The following is a 16581-nucleotide window of genomic DNA, read 5'->3' on the forward strand; positions in this document are numbered from 1 at the left end:
GCCAGGAATGAGCCAGACCAATATCACTAACCAAAACCTACAGGCCGTGCCTGGGAAACACATGGAAACACAAAAGACCGCGCTAGTCAGGCGCTTCTGAACTTACTTGACTCAAGAGCTGAGAGAACAGCTGCCGAACCTAAACAACAGAACCGATACAGTTACGGGGCTCGCTACCATGAGTACTTTACGTAAATACAGCTCGTTGCTTGAGCTCAAGACCGTGACTACGCTTCGTGAGTGAAGCTGAGGGAGTTAGGCTCACTCTTGTGAATCAGCCCCAAAAGGTTCCTACGGTTCAGTCCGTTCCTCTGGTTACGTGAGTCGGGTTCACAGGATTCACTAAGCTCATACGGTTCGCTTATATTCTCTGAGGCCGTCGAAGAGCCCAACAGATTTGAAATGCTCAACCTGAGAATCACTCCTGAACATGAACCAAAACACTAGCCGACCTGAACACGCCAGAACCTCGTGAGGAATCACGGAGCTTCACGTATAATCCAAAAGAGTCAATTCATGGCAAAGCATGGTGGTAGTAGAGCTCCTTAAGTACTCCCAGTCCCAGGTGAAACACATGAACAATAAGTGAACTGTGAGCGAACAGCAATGAACACAAATAAACAGGAACTGCACGGGAAGTCCTTATTTGGGCCTGTGGGTGGCAGCTCGAGATCACCCCGGGGGGAGGGCGTGACAACAAGGGCCTGACCGTAACTAAATATTTTAAGACTTTGGGACACCATGTTACTAAGTGTTTTTGAACATTTGATATGTGTTGATATTGAGAACTGTGTTCTCAAGTGTAAAGCTGCATCTTTAAAAACAGTTCATAAACAATTCAAAAGCTCGAACTCAACACAAGTTAACAGTCATTCGATCCATGTGCCTAAACACTCGTAAAGTTTAACATCCTAACTAAAACAGCCTTTGACCGTCTTTTTTAAAACTTTGTCTTAAAATCATTCCCTATTCTCTGTACAGTGCACTCTATTTAACAATTTGACACTACTCAATGACTACTAATGTTAAAGTAGTGCACTATGCAGGCCTTAGAGAGTTTGAGACTGGGATGGTGAGTTCCTCTTTTCAGAAAGTGCAGTCGTTGTACAGGCTGGTGAAAAATAAAACAAGAGCAGATTTTAACTGTGCAGATTAAACAACAGTGTTCTGCATACAGTTTGTGTTAATTCAGTTTGAGCTGCTGTTAGAGATGCAACTCTACTGTCTGTAAAGTGTGTTGCTCACAGATGGAAGTAGGCAAGTATCAAACTACTGAAACTAAATTTACTAAAATTACATCTCCTTAATAAGCTGGGATTGTGTTTTTTACTTTTTTGTTGTTAAGGAGTTTGGCAGTGTACGCTTCACTAATGTTAGCGAAAATGGAAAGATTTCTGCAAGTAATCTTTAAAGATGGCAGGTGTGCAGATGTATGCTTGAATGTTTCTGACGCTAACTTTAGATGCTTAGTGTGACCTGCTTTAGCGAACATTTAGGGGGGCTCTGTAATGAAAAGAAATATTCATATTTATTAGTGGAATGGTACATATATTAGCGCCATACCGCCATGTTACACCATGTTATAGTTCAATAAAAAGGACATTTCCAAACATTTACATTCACATTTAAGACATTTAGCAGACACTTTAATCTAGAGCAACTTACAAAAGCTCTTTACTATTTACCAATGGATAACCTCAGCTAGTTTGAATAGGCTAAACATTCAAAGATACCTCATAATATAAGTTTAGACACTACTAAACACAAGTCAGTAAGGTGACCACTCTACTATTCACCCAAGAACTCTCGGAAGAGGAGGGTCTTCAGTCTGTGTTTGAAGACAGCGAGCCACTCTGCCGTTCGGACACCCGGGGGAAGTTCGTTCCACCACATTGGTGCCAGGACAGAAAAAAGCCTGGATGCTTGTCTTCCGTGGATTTTGAGAGATAGCGGGTCGAGCCGAGCCATACTTGAAGCTCGAAGGGCTCTTGGTACGGATCGGCTTTTGACCATTGCCATCAAATACGGAGGGGATGGTCAATTCTTGGCTTTGTAGGCCAGCATCAAGGTTTTGAATCTGATGTGGGCAGCTACAGCACCTCAAACACACTACACTACTGCACCCCAAACAACGCAGGTAAACCAGCATAACCACAGAACGCCCATGAATTTAAAATGGCAGATAGATTAATGTTACATTGCAGTGTATTTTTAATTGTCAGCTCAACCTCACAGTGTTTATCTAAGTGACTCTGAGCAAAATATACTGATAAATGTTTATTTTCCTTTGTTATATCTGATTCAGCGAAGTCTTTGTTGATCAGACTCATGGACTGTGTTTAGGGCCCTAAAGGATAAATAGAAAGCAGAGCTCTCTTGTTCCCTGCTCTTCAAAGGTAGTATAGCATGCTAATTGTTAGCAGGTTTTTTTTAACATACATTACTACTACTAGGTAAAATGTTTTTGAGAGAGAAAAATAATAAATAATAAGTGAAGTAAAATCAACACTTTTTAAAATACATTTTGTAATATTTTTTTTCAGTGCAGTTAACAACTTTAACCTCAAGTAATTTAACTTAGTTTACCCTGTGAAAACTCTTTTCCTACCTAAAGAAAGATAGGATAATAAAATAACAAATACTGTTCTTTTGTAATAGCTACCTCTTGAATGCAGTCCTAACTGAAGTTGTGATGTTTCTGTATTAGTCACCTTTCTTTTTACACTATTTAATGTCTAAGCATGAACATTACTAATGTGCACATGATGGTATACTCACATACTGTGGCAGGCATTGTTGTTTTCATAAAAATTGCCACAATGTAAGCTGTTTGCTGCCTGTATGCTTTAGCAATAAATTCTGTCATTTTAACACATCAAATGTTTTAGTCAAAGAAGACAGAAATTAATAATTAAAAATTTGTTTTAATTACATTTTGATTTTATGTACCATATATGTTCATATAATGCTTATGAACATAAAACTTAGACAAAACTTAGACAAAAAATGCCAGGCAAGGGCTAGAGAAGTATAGAGTCCCCTACCATTGATCTATGGATCAGAGAAACTGTGTTCCATCCAAAACATTTAGGGAATAGTTAAGAAACTGGGGATGTGGGAGGTGGGGTGGTGATAATCCAACATCCTGATCCTGACTAATGTTCTCGTTGCTAAATGCAATCAAATCCTCACAACAATGCCCCAAAATTATCCCTGGACAGTAGAGGACCTAGATAGTTACTCTAAAAAAAGCAGAACTCTTTTTAATACCCTTGATTCTGAAGGAAAAAATGAATGAACAGGTCCTGCTTTGTAACAAGATCAGATTGTAAAACATGCAGCTCACAGATGGCAGTGCTGAGAGACAGCCTTCTCCACAGACTATATAACAAATAGGGTGCCATCCACATTCATAGTGGCTATGAGCATGACTGACATGCAATTTCTATTTACTTTACGAGAGCTTGAGAAAGGCCAAAAATCCATGAGCACGTCAAAACCCTGAGCGTTGGCAAACCTGATGTGTATGTTTGGAGTTTCAGCTCCAAACAGATAGCTTTAGCTTACTTCTGTTGGTCTTGACCTAACCTAGACCTACAACACACACAGTAACATTAAGTGGCATACAGCATTTGTAAACCAACAGCACATGTGCGCACACACACACATACCTACCTTTTATTTGCACTTTTGCATCATAGTTTCCACGGATAACAGAGTCAGTGCTGGGAGTACTGCACGTGTATGTTGCACTGTCCATCACTTTGGCTTCTTTAATCCTCAGCTCCACAGTGGTATCACCCAGCCTTTGCACACTGATATCCTTATTAAGTACCCTGTCCTTTAAAGACTCATCTGGGAATGAAGTGTCAAAGGTTGAAATGACATTGATGGTATCAGACCCTCGTGCTGCTTTCCATTCAAAATCTTGCTCCAGAGGGCCCTCATAATCCGACACTTCACAACGAAGAGACAATGCCAGACCTTCCACTCGCACTAGAGGTCCCGATGGTACAGACACTTTTCTGCCCCAGCTCAAACCTAAACATATAATACACAAAAGAAAATTTTACAATTACCATATTATAATTGGATAAGATGTACTTAATTTCTAAAGTACACACTTATACAAAAATGGAATATAATGGAACACACTTAAAGTGCCCTCAATAATGTTTGGAACAAAGAAATATTTGCTTTTTGGAACAGGTGCCTATGATTACCCAGGTATGTTCCATTGCTTTATTAGTGCAAGCAATAGATACCAACAGCGTGACTTGCTTCTAAGCTTTCAACCATCTTTTGAGTCTACAGTCTTCTTAGCAGTGGACATCTCAGCTAATTCATCTTATGGTCAGACTGCGCAATGCTTAGAGAAATAACCCTGACAGCTACATCTCAGACTCTACAGGCATCAGACTTTTGGAACAAAGTCCATTTTGTATATACAGTGCCTGCAAGTAGTATTCAACCGCCTGCAGATTTTGCAAATTTAACAAGTTGCAAATAAGTTAGAGCCTTCAAACTTTGAACATGAGCAGCATTTATTAACAGATGCATAAATATTACAAACAAAAAATATAAGTTGCTCAGTTACATTATAATACATTTTAAACAAAAACGACCTGATCAGGCCGGCACAGGTCTCTGGAGTAATCTTGGCCCACTCCTCCATGCAGATCTTCTCCAATCTAGGTTCTTCGGGGTTCTCATGTGGACCTTAATCTTGAGCTCCTTCCACAAGTTTTCAATTGGGTTAAGGTCAGGAGACTGACTAGGCCACTATAACACCTTGATGTTTTCCCTCTTAAACCAGGCCTTGGTTTTCTTGGCTGTGTGCTTGGGGTCATTGTCTTGTTGGAAGATGAAATGACGACCCATCTTAAGATCCTTGATGGAGGAGCGGAGGTTCTTGGCCAAAATCTCCAGGTAGGCTGTGCTATCCATCTTCCCATGGATGCGGACCAGATAGCCAGCTGCCACCACCATGCTTGACTGTAGGGATGGTATTCTTTGGGTCGTATGCAGTGCCATCCTGTCGCCAAACGTCACGGGTGTGGTTGGCACCAAAGACCTCGATCTTGGTCTCATCATACCATAGAACCTTGAACCAGTCTGCCTCGGAGTTCTCCAAGTGATCATGAGCAAACTGTAGATGAGCCTTGACATGGCGCTTTGAAAGCAAAGGTACCTTATGGGCTCGTCTGGAACGGAGACCATTGTGGTGGAGTATGTTACTTATGGTATTGACTGAAACCAATGTCCCCACCGCCATGAGATCTTAGTATCAAAGTATAGCAACAGAACAATACCTTAACACTACACCTGTACGTATGGAGACCATGACAACTAACATCCCTGGACAAAATTGGAGAAGAACGTACAGGGGATGTAAATGAGGAACAAAACAGCGGACCTGCTTTATGCTATTGTTAAGGAAGCATACAGCAGCTTTCCCCTCCCTGTGTGCCAAAGGTGAAGTCAGCCTGTGACCACACAGTGAGGAGATGGTCTGATGAGACTTACAAGGCACTGCAGGACGGCTTCAAAGCTACAGACTGGTCAGCACAGCAATAGGACCTCGACAGGCTCACAGAGTGCATCAAAGACTATTTTAACTTCTATTTGGACTCAACCAGGACTGTTAAATGTTACCCAAACAAGCTGTGGGAAAGAAGACATTTAAAAGACATTAAATCTCTCCTTAACAAGAAGAGGGGCTTTAGAACTGGAGAGTGGGAACAATCCAAAGGGAACTAAAGACAGCTATAAGGGAGGCTAAGAACAAAAATAGAAGGAAGCTGGAGAGGAAACTCCAGCAGAACATGAGGGAGGTCTGAAATGGAATGAGGACCATCTCTGGCTTCAGGTCCAGCAACAACAGAATTAGAGGGCAGTGTGGACAGGGCCAACAAGCTGCAGGTTCTGTCCTCAGCAGCCCACTCCACTCACTGAGGGGCAGTGGTGGCTCAGCGGTTAGAGCGTCGGGATATCGATAACAGGATTGTGGGTTCAATTCACAGGCTCGGTAAGCTGCCACTGTTGGGCCCTTGAGTAAGGCCCTTTACCCTCTCTGCCCCCCGGGCGCTGGAGTTGGCTGCCCACCGCTCTGGGTGTGTGTGTGTGTGTGTACTTACTGCCCCTAACGTACGTGTGTGTGTGTGTGTGTGTGTGTGTGTGTGTACTACCAGATGGGTTAAATGCGGAGGACACAAATACATGCACCTTTACTTTTTTACCCTCCATCCGATAGTCTGTTATATACTGAATACTACAGGTACTGAGTCATAACACTGTGGGATTTGCGGGCGGAACCACTGAAGCACGGTACCCGAAGGACTGCGATGGCACAAACAGGCAATGCTGTTCCCCTGTATCCCTGGCCTCATAACAAAAATATTTGTGGATCTCACATCTGTGATTACTTTGTTATTTATTTTCTTACCATTTTAGTTCATTATTATGTGTTGTTTTTAAAAAGATTTTTTTCTAATTTGGGTTTTCAAATGGCTAGTTTACATTTCTTTATTACAATTACTTTGAAGAAAAACAGTGTTATGGGCACTTTTGATTTGGTGCTTGTATGTTATACCTAAATAAGCCTGATATTAAAGTTCTATTTTGATTTTTAAATGAGATTGAGGGAATAAACTTAAATTACTAGTTTTACTTGTTGCTTTTACTTGAGTACTACTCTACCCACCTGCTGCTGACCAGGTGAGGAGACAACTGATAAGACTCCACACAAACAGGACTGCGGGTCCAGATGGGGTCCATCCCAGTGTGTTTAAAGCCTGTGCCACCCAGCTTTGTGGAGTACTGCACCATGCCTTTAACATGAGCCCTGGATTTCAGAGGGTCCCTGTGATGTGGAAGAAGTCCTGCATTGTTCCTGTTCCGAAGACGCCATGACCCAGTGACTGGAGGCCAGTGGCCCTGACATCACATGGGGACCATGGAGAGGCTAGTCTTGGATCAGCTCCGGCTCATGAGCCAGCCCTCTAATTCGCCTACTAGCCCCGTCTGGAAGTTGAGGACACCATAATTTACCTGTTTAAACAAGTCTACGCTCACCTAGCCAAGCCAGCACCATATAGGTCATATTCTCTAATGCATTTAATACCATTTGGCCTGCTCTTCTAGGTGATAAACTGTCAGGGATGCAAGTAGATGGCCTCTGTGTGTCCTGGATTGTTGACTACCTGACTGGCAGACTACAGTATGTATGCCTGCAGCACTGTGTGTCAAACAGAGTGGTCACCAACATTGGAGCCCTGAAGGGAACTTTTCTTTTTCCCCCCCTTCCTCTTTACCCTGTGTCCATCAGGGGGTCAGTGTGGACACTGGAGAAATATCTGGGAGTTTACATCAAAAATAAACTAGACTGGGCTAAGAACACGGACACCCTCTACAGGAAGGGCCAAAGTCGCCTCTATTTTCTGAGGCGCCTGAGATCCTTCAATAGTTGCCAGACTATACTCTGGATCTTCTATCTGTGGTGGCAATTGCTTTCCACCATGTTGTTGCATGCTGGGGCAGAAGGCTGAGGGTGGCTGACGCCAACAGACTTAAACGGATCCGCAAGGCCGGTGTGGGTGTGGAGTTGAACTCGTTGCTGGCAGTGTTGGAGAGGATGCTGTCTAAGCTGCATGCCTCCGGTTTTCTCTCCACCTTCTCTGCCCTTCCTCACCTCTCAGATTTCTGGCGTCTCTTTGGGGTCTGCTAGGACGGCACATTCTAATTTCAGTTCGTCTCACCTTCTGCCCCAAGTAATCTGAAGATAAGCAAAACTCTTACTGAGGCCCTCTGTTGATTTCTGGCCAATGTAAGAAAGCTGCCTCAATTCTCCACCTTCTTGGTGTTTTTCTGGCCATCGACACCCTCTTCTATGACTGTCATTGGTGACGCTCTTGGCTCATGCTGCTCCTTCTACAGGCTTTGACGCTTACTATGGTGGCCGCTGATTTGCCTCTCCTGACACTACGTCAGAAATTCTATTGCACTGCTTAAAGACACTCCACTCCGGTGACTACTCAACTACCATTTACCTTAAATTTAAATCTCAACCCAGTTCATATGACCCTCTCATACAGCTATCAATCAAGGCTTCCCAGAACACCCAACCAACAGACCCACTTTTGTCACATGATCAGGACCCACCATATCCAATGGTCAGTGGTTCCACATTCACCTCACATCCTCTCTTCTAGCAGGTACCCTCTAAATCATTTCTCAGGTCATTCTTTACGAATCGGCACAGCCTCTATAACTTCCCGCCAAGGACATTCAACATTTCAGACGTTAGACCTCACAAACTTGGAGTTGTTATCTGTTCTATTAAATAAATGTGTATATCAGAGGTGTGTATCAAAGGTATATAGTCAAGGCTGCTTTACCGAATTTAACAGTCTGGTAAATTATGATGTTTAATCTTGTCATGATCCACTCAGTCTGACAAGAACACTCGCAGGGAATGGACCAAAGCGAGAAGTTTATTGATAACAATAAACCATAAACAAAACAGAAATGCAGCAGCGATTTACATGGGGCAAAGAGGAACAGAAACAACAACCGTGACAACCAAGAGGGGCAAAACAAAAGAACACACCTGGGGCTGGCGAGGCACTAGGGCTGTGCTAGCTGCCGGGGCTGAGCCTGAACCACTATACAGAAACAAACCACCAGGCAGAGCCTGGGAAAAACTCTCAACTGAGACAAAAGAGGTGCGCTAGTCAGGCGCGCTGAACTTACACGACTCGTGGGAGTGGGGAGTCAGCCACCAAACCTAGACGACCGAACCGGTCCGACGGAGGGGAAGCTACCTGCCAAAACAAGCGTACGAGTTGCTCACTACCGGAGCTCCTGAACCTGAGCACGCTAAAACCGTGAAGCCTGGCGAGATCGCCGCAGACCTGCAGTAGCCCCCAAAACAGACCCTGAGAATAATACTGCCTAGCTAGTTAGCTTGCTATGCTCAACTAGCTACGCCCAGAAGAGTCCTCTAGATACAGACGGACTCACAGACTACACCGGTGACCACTGAGTACCTAAGGTTAGCTGAGTATCTCGGCAACCGGCAGCTGACACTAGCCCTACTTAAATACACCAGCCCACAGGTGTAACACATTAACCAAACAAAGACTAGTCACATGACAAACATAACCAGAAACCAAGGTGGCAACGATGGGTGTCAACACAAGAGTCCTTTTCAACATAAAAGTCCAGAGCATAACTAAACATGACATGACTTTGAAGGGGGGGATCTTGATCACCTGTGAGCCGCGGCCCAAGACTGCCCCTGGGGCGGGCGCAGCGGCGCGGGCGTGACAAATCTTCTGTTTTCCCTGCTGTTATACAAATGCAGACCTTATACCAAATGACCTTTCAAGCGATTTCCAATAAAATAATAATAATAAAAAAAACTTGCTTGTGTTGTAGCAAGCTCCAACAGCCTAGTTGACTGTTTGGTGTAAGGTGGCCACAATAGCTATCTTCTGTTCTGACCTTCTGATTGTTAGATCACGTTAACTGTGTTTAATAATATTATTATATATTATTAAAACTTAAATTACATAACTATAAGTTTTTAGTCTTGGCTTGTGTAGGAAACAAAAGGTGAGCTATCTCCAGCATCAAACAGGAAGCAGCAAAGCACATTCTCCAGGTTTTTTTAGGGGGTGTTTTTTCCAGCTCCAGATGTGCCAACACATTGTAGTCTAGCAAATAGTGACCCTGCAAAATCCTCTTTCCTTGCCAAATTATCAGCTTTTTAAAAAGTCTTCTAGTATACGTTTAGCATTAGTGTAGACAAACACATCAGCCCAGTGTAGACAAACACTAGGCTGTTTGACTAATATGAATATTGATTAATTTTGCTGATCAGTTCCACCAGTTTAATGGAGTTGTGGTTAGTAAGGTAATGAATCAGGGTTCAATAGTTTTCAGTGGTCTGAGAAGCAGATTTCAAAATCCAATTGGACAGCATTGACAGAGGAGAATATTTTTCCCATTTTCTGGATTCATTGTATCTTTACCACCAGTCTCTTAAAACCAGTAAACAACTAAAAACACCTGTTCTGGGCTTAAAAGGTTAAACAATATTGATTCTGCAATTCTAGTATTAAACATTATTATTTTAAATTTTAAGTGGCATAGCAAAGGGTCTGAATACTTATGTCTCTGCGAAATGTTAGGAAAATACAACCTCAGAGGAACACAAATGCACAACAGAGTAAACCTTACTTCAACTTTTACCATTTTGTTTTAACTAGAGTGTTTGTATGTGACTTGTATGGAAGTATGGAACTAGCCACCTCTGGCTACAAGCCCATTTTGAGAGATGTTCCTGTGTCCACTGTGTGCAAAGTCAAGACGTTTACAGCCCATGGCACATAGGTGGATAACAAAAAATAATGGAAGATTGAGCTGCAGAGACAAGGTCATCACTTCATCACCTAAATGAAATGGAATGGAAGTTGCTGTTGCAAAAGCATCATTCTACAGGTGGAAACTGGAAGCATCTGCATCTGACCCACGCAAGCTTTTTACCATTTTCTCCTCCCTCCTCACTTTTTAAAGTCGCTCTGGATAAGAGCGTCTGCTAAATGCTGTAAATGTAAATGTAAATAAAAAAGAGACGCTACAGTTAGAGACCCAGGATGACCCCACTGATGACACAAAGACATACAAATCCATCTTCAGCATGGAAAGGTCTTCAACTTCTCACTGGTTACAAGGTGAGAAAAAGAGCCCTCTCCTCCTGAATGACCGACAGCTCACCAACGACCTGAATGAGTTCTACTGCAGATTTGAAAACACAAAAGACAATCTGCAGCCTGTCTCCCCCAGACAACCACCCTCCTCACCCACGCTGGGTCTTTCACCTCTGTCCCCTGCTCGTCTTTCCATCAGATTGGAGGATGTTTTCAGGTTCTTCAGCAGACAGAAGGTGAGGAAAGCCCCAGGGCCTGACTTCACTGGCATCTTCAACAAATCACTGCTGTGTTCCAGCCTGCTTCAAGACCTCCACCATCATTCCAGTTCCCAAGAAACCAACCATCACTGGACTTAATGACTACCTTTCGCCCTGACCTCCGTAGTCATGCAAGTTATTGAACGCCTGGTCTTAGCTCACCTAAAGTCCATTACGGACCCCCTGCTGGACCCTGTGCAGTTTACATACAGTGCAGCCAGGTCTGTCAAAGTCACATGGTCAATGTGACCCTTCAATTCATTCTGCAGCATCTTGACAGTCCTGGAACCTATGCTAGGGTTCTGTTTGTGGACTTTAGCTTGGCTTTTAACACTGTTGCGCCGTAGCTTCTCCAAGCCAAACTGTCCCAGCTGTCAGTGCCAGACTCCATGTGTCAGTGGATTGTTGATTTCCTGACAAATAGGAGACAGCAGGTGCAGCTGGGAAAACACACTTCAGACCTCCGGACACTCAGTACTGAAGTACCACAAGGTTGTGTTCTCTCACCTCTTCTCTTCAGCCTCTACACCAATGACTGTGTCTACAGGGAATCAGATGTTAAGATCCTAAATTTGAGAATGACTCCACTCTGGTGGGCCTCATAGCCAATGGGGACGAATCTGCATACAGGAAAGAGGTCAAGCAGCTGGTCTCCTCGTGCAGCAACAACCACCTGATGCTGAACCGAGAAAAGACTGTAGCGATGGTGGTGGATTTTTGACGCAACCCACCCTCCCTAGCCCCCCTCTGCATCAATGGCTCAGCAGTTTTCACTGTGGAGTCACGCAAGTTCCTGGACACCACCATATCCAGGGACCTGAAATTGGAGAGGAACAAAGTCTCCATCTTGAAGAAAGCACAGCAAAGAAAGATTTTCTTGAGACAGCTCAAGAAATTCAACTTGCCGCAGACCCTGATGATCCAGTTCTACCCAGCAATCATCAAGTCTACCCTCACATCATCCATAACCATCTGGTTTGGTTCATCCACCTCCCAAGAGCGAGCCAAACCCCAGCGCGTAATCAGGACAGCAATCTGCCAACACTTCAGGAGATCTACACCAGCAGGGCGAGGAAACGTGCTGGCAAAATTACAGCTGACCCCTCTCATCCTGAACATCACCTCATCCAGACACTCCCCTATGGTAGAAGACCCATCAAAACCAACACAACACGCTAACAGCTTTTTTTTTTTTTTTCCCAGAGCTGAAGCGCTCTGCAATCACAGTGGACGCCTCACACCCTAATCTATAAACCTAATCTATAACCGAACTGAGCTTCTAAATCTCACTGAATCAAACTGAATTTCACTGCAACACAGTACTGATACACAACATGATTAACATTTGCACTATGACTATTGCACAGCTGTACAGGTGTTAATTTTCTGTAAATGTTTATATAATTATATCTGTACATTTGTTGTACAGTTGTTTTTTTTAGTTTTTTCACTTATTTACTTTAATTTATTTGTACTTTTTTATTATTATTTTACTATTACTTTTAGTACTTTTGTAACTTATTATTCTTTATTCTATTTATTTAGTGTATTTTTCTATCTCAGTGTAATGCTTGTTAACAGTTTGTTTGTTGATTGCCAGAACTTATCTGAAAAAGCCACAATCATTTTGGGAGAACATCCTGTAGACAGATTAGGTCAAATTAAAGGTTTTTGTAAGAGCACGTCATTTTTTTTTTTTTTTACAGAAAATGAAGTGAGATTTTCAAAGAAAATAACACGGTCCCAGGGATCAGAGGTCATGGGTCTTCCAGTAGGACAGCGCAGCAGGGCAGCATACTTTGAGCACCCACAAATGGTCCAAATATATATCAGCATTCATTCTATACATATATCAGCATTCATTCCACATATACCAGCGTTCATTCTATATATATATCAGCATTCATTTCATATATATCAATGTTCATTCTATATCAATGTTCATTCCAAATCAACGTTCTTTCTATATATAAATCTGTCTTCATTCCATGTTTCATTTTAAAAATTAAACATGTTAAGTCATGTCTAGTCAGGTTAGTCCCATAAAAAAGCATGAAAAAAAAAACCACAGGCACACTCTCAGACACAGACACAAAGTAAATAAGACCCTCTTCGGGCCACAAAAGGGCCTCTCTTTAAAGAAAAGGATTCCCCAAACTTGTACAAACACAGACAGCAAAATCTGAAGGGAAAGATAATGAAAAGACACGAAAAGAGAGATCAGTTTAAGTGTTGCACATTTCCCACAGCCTCTAGCAACCATCTGTTTCTCACACTAGCAAAGGAAGGATCTTACATGAGAACTAGAACTGGTTAGACAGCTTTAACACTTGAAAACGAATCCAAAATACACCATTTACCAACACCACCTTCTAAACTAAAAACAATGAAAAATTAAAAAAATCTAAATCATAGATATCTATTGAAAACATTGATTGACAAATCTATATAGCTAATCTTTTATGCCAGATGTAGTGCTGCGTGTTCTTTCCAAATAGTTTAATCTTAGTTCATCTGTGCACAAAACATTTTGCCAGTACCGTTATGGATTGTCAATATGCTCTTTCACAAACTTTAGCATACAGCAATGTTCTTTTTAATAAGCAGCGGCTTCCTTCGTGGTGTCCTGCCAGAGACACTCTGCTTGTTCAAGGTTTTACAGACTGTACAACAGTTGTTAGCCTGTACCAATGATGTCTTCAAATCTTTGGCTGTCACTCTGGGTTGTTTCTTTAACTCAACGATAAGTCTCTGTTGTGCTCTTGGGGTCATTTCGACTGGGCGCCCACTTCTTGGCAGAGTAGCCAAGTAACACTTCTAACGCTTTATTTAAATCAACAATTTATGATTGTCGATTCTCTGAAAACTATTTTTGACAAACACAGGCATATCCTTCTTGTGCTGAGCAAACTCAAAAAGTTTTAAGTTATCAGTTAAAGTAGCTCTACACCTCCAATGTGTGTTATTATTTCACTCTACTGACAGACAGTCCTAAGCACACATATGCAGTACTTACTTAGGGGTGATTTGGTTTTTGTTTTAGACAATCACACTACAATCACAATGACAATTATTGTGCTTTCATTAAGAATCATTTGACTATTCAATTTCTTTTTATGTTAAATTACATTATGCATTGTTGTGCAATTGTTTTTTGACATGTCATCATTTTACACTTTGCACCAAAGTGAGCAGAATCTAATTTTAAGTTGCAGTTCCTCAGATATACTGAGAAATGGTTCATAAAACAAAAAAGAAAAACAAGTGACAATTTGCACATAAATTAAATGTTACATAGACTTAGTTGCCTAATTTCAGTTTACTACACAGTTTAGTCATTTGCAACCATGTGACAGATTTTAATTTAAATCCAAGTGCAATTTTCCTCAGTGAAGCTGTATGTATTAAGAATCCCCAGTAGGTAAACCTACATTTGTACATTCAAGTTATGGTACATTTTACATGTAACTTAACCCAAAATGTATACTCATAATCACCTCTGAGAGACGACTCGTGCTGATATAGAGGACAGATTCGAGCTTAACATTTTTTCTTTCCTATTCCTATCTGCTGGTTTGAGGTGCCTTAATGAAGACAGAAATCAGTCTGATGCTGCCACTGAACATAAATATCATAAACTCATTCTGTCTTACTATACCACTATACTATACTGTACTGCATCAGCCCTGCAGTGTCTCCTGTACTCACCGCCAGTGAAACATAAGGTGATAAGCCCAAGCAGCGTTTCCATGTCGTGGTGGCAAGTAATTCTTTATAAACCTTCTTCCTGGACACAGACTGTTAATCGACGTCTTATATGAGCTTTCTATAGGAAATAGCCTATTTTCGCAGTTCTACAACAAACCTGTTAACCACGCTGGGGTAGGATTCACACTGGATGGGCAAACGTTGGTGAACAGTAAGCCAGTAATCTCGCTGGGGAGCGTGCTGACGTGCGCCTATGACGAAGTGTGACGAAACTTGATTTCTGAATGGTGAACCGAGTATTTAAGCCGTAATTAACCACAGAATCACTTGAACTGATTTTCTATACGGGAAGCTCCTCGGTTCATTTAACAATAAACTATTTTGAACGCGACATTGACACAGCGTTGCAAGTACTTTTCCCTTCAATAAGGCTCATTTGGAAAGACGGAAACACTGCTCTCTGTTTCAAAGGTCAAGTTGAAAATGTGCATAGGTGTGGCTAGTGTGACACTAGGTTTTGTGTGTGAGTACCTTTTCCCTCTACTTACTTTCGCTTAACCGGTCGGGCAGGTACTACAATTGAGCACATTCTCTCTCTCTCTCTCTCTCTCTCTCTCTCTCTGTCTGTCGTAAATAACGTTTAAACGTTTTAAACTGACTGAGTTACAATATAATGTATGTTTACCCACCTTTCCATTGCAGTGTATGCTGATACACTAAACATAGTTCATAAGTGACATTGTCTTGTAAGTATGTTACATGACATCAATTACATATTTTCAGTTTACTAGGATTGGTAAGAACCGTGTTCACATAACACAGTTTGGTCATTTGCAACCACTTGGCACATTTGAATCTATATTCAAAGTTCCATGTTTCTCATTGATGCTGTATGTAATAGGAGATTTACTGCAGTCCTACTTGCCCAGTAATTAAATCTGCTATATTTGTACTTTTAATCATGTAAAGGTAAAGGTGCACATTAATGTTACAGTGAGCACCCACACACCCAAAGTGGTGGGCAGCCAACTCCAGCGCCCCAGGGAGCAGAGAGGGTGAAGGGCCTTGCTCAAGGGCTCAACAGTGGCAGCTTGCTGAGCCTGGGTATCGAACCCACAACCCATCAATAGCCCGGAGCGCTAACCGCTGAGCCATCAATGTTGTAGTACATTTTACTTTTACTTTTACTAACTGAGCAGATGTAACCTACTGCCACGCAGAAGAGCTGAGTCTTACTTTCTAAAGTGCTTTTATGTTCTCAGATTTAGCATTCTACACCTAGAGTGCACCAAATAGAGCAGAATGGCATCTAAGTTTTAGTGCCTATACTGATACAGTGAAAAATGGTTCATAATTAAATTGGGCACACATGGTGATAAGTTGCACATAAATTGTCATTCATCATTTTCTTTAGTATTGCATTTTAAAACACACACACACATACACACAAATGGTCTGTAAGAGTTTATTCAGCATGTTTGACTGGGAGAAAGAACATACAACATTTTCAGACACAAGTATGGAGTGTGGCACTGATACCACTTAATATTTATGGACTCACTGTGGTAAGAACAGTAGGTCTAATTCATCAGATTAACCCACAACATAATTAGGAACTGACAAAGGATTATCATGTTCTGATTTTGAAATCAGTTATGTGCTCTGAAAGCGGAAAATGGCTGGCCTGAGTGCAAAAATGACACGTTTGGACATTAAAGAACTTTGTGCAAAGACAATCTCACTGTTCAGAACAGCCTACTGTTTAGAACAGCCTACTATTCATGGCCCTTTGGAGTGGACATTGTTCCAAAGTCAGTTTGTTCTGAGATGCTGGCCCGGATTAATTCCACACACACAGGGGCTAATGCATGCTATTGGTAAGATGAAAAGACTATTTAGCC

At 41.9% G+C, this 16581-nt stretch overlaps 1 protein-coding gene across 2 annotated transcripts in view; it reads right to left on the reverse strand.

Moving 5' to 3' along the window:
• The window catches only part of ptgfrnb (prostaglandin F2 receptor inhibitor b), a 38821-nt gene extending 23975 nt beyond the window's left edge, over positions 1 to 14846 (reverse strand). Inside the window, exons 1-2 of one of the 2 annotated variants that reach the window (XM_072657051.1) lie at positions 14681 to 14846; positions 3676 to 4041 (exon numbers count right to left, since the gene is read on the reverse strand). In XM_072657051.1, the coding sequence (XP_072513152.1) occupies positions 3676 to 4041; positions 14681 to 14723 (409 nt within the window). In that variant the 5' untranslated portion in view covers positions 14724 to 14846. Of the gene's footprint in view, positions 1 to 3675; positions 4042 to 6703; positions 6861 to 14680 lie in introns of those variants that run through there. The other variant, XM_072657050.1, reaches the window with a different exon arrangement.
• Positions 14847 to 16581: the final 1735 nt, after the last annotated feature.

This window comes from Salminus brasiliensis, chromosome 15 (genome assembly GCF_030463535.1).
Source record: "Salminus brasiliensis chromosome 15, fSalBra1.hap2, whole genome shotgun sequence".
NCBI lineage: Eukaryota > Metazoa > Chordata > Actinopteri > Characiformes > Bryconidae > Salminus > Salminus brasiliensis.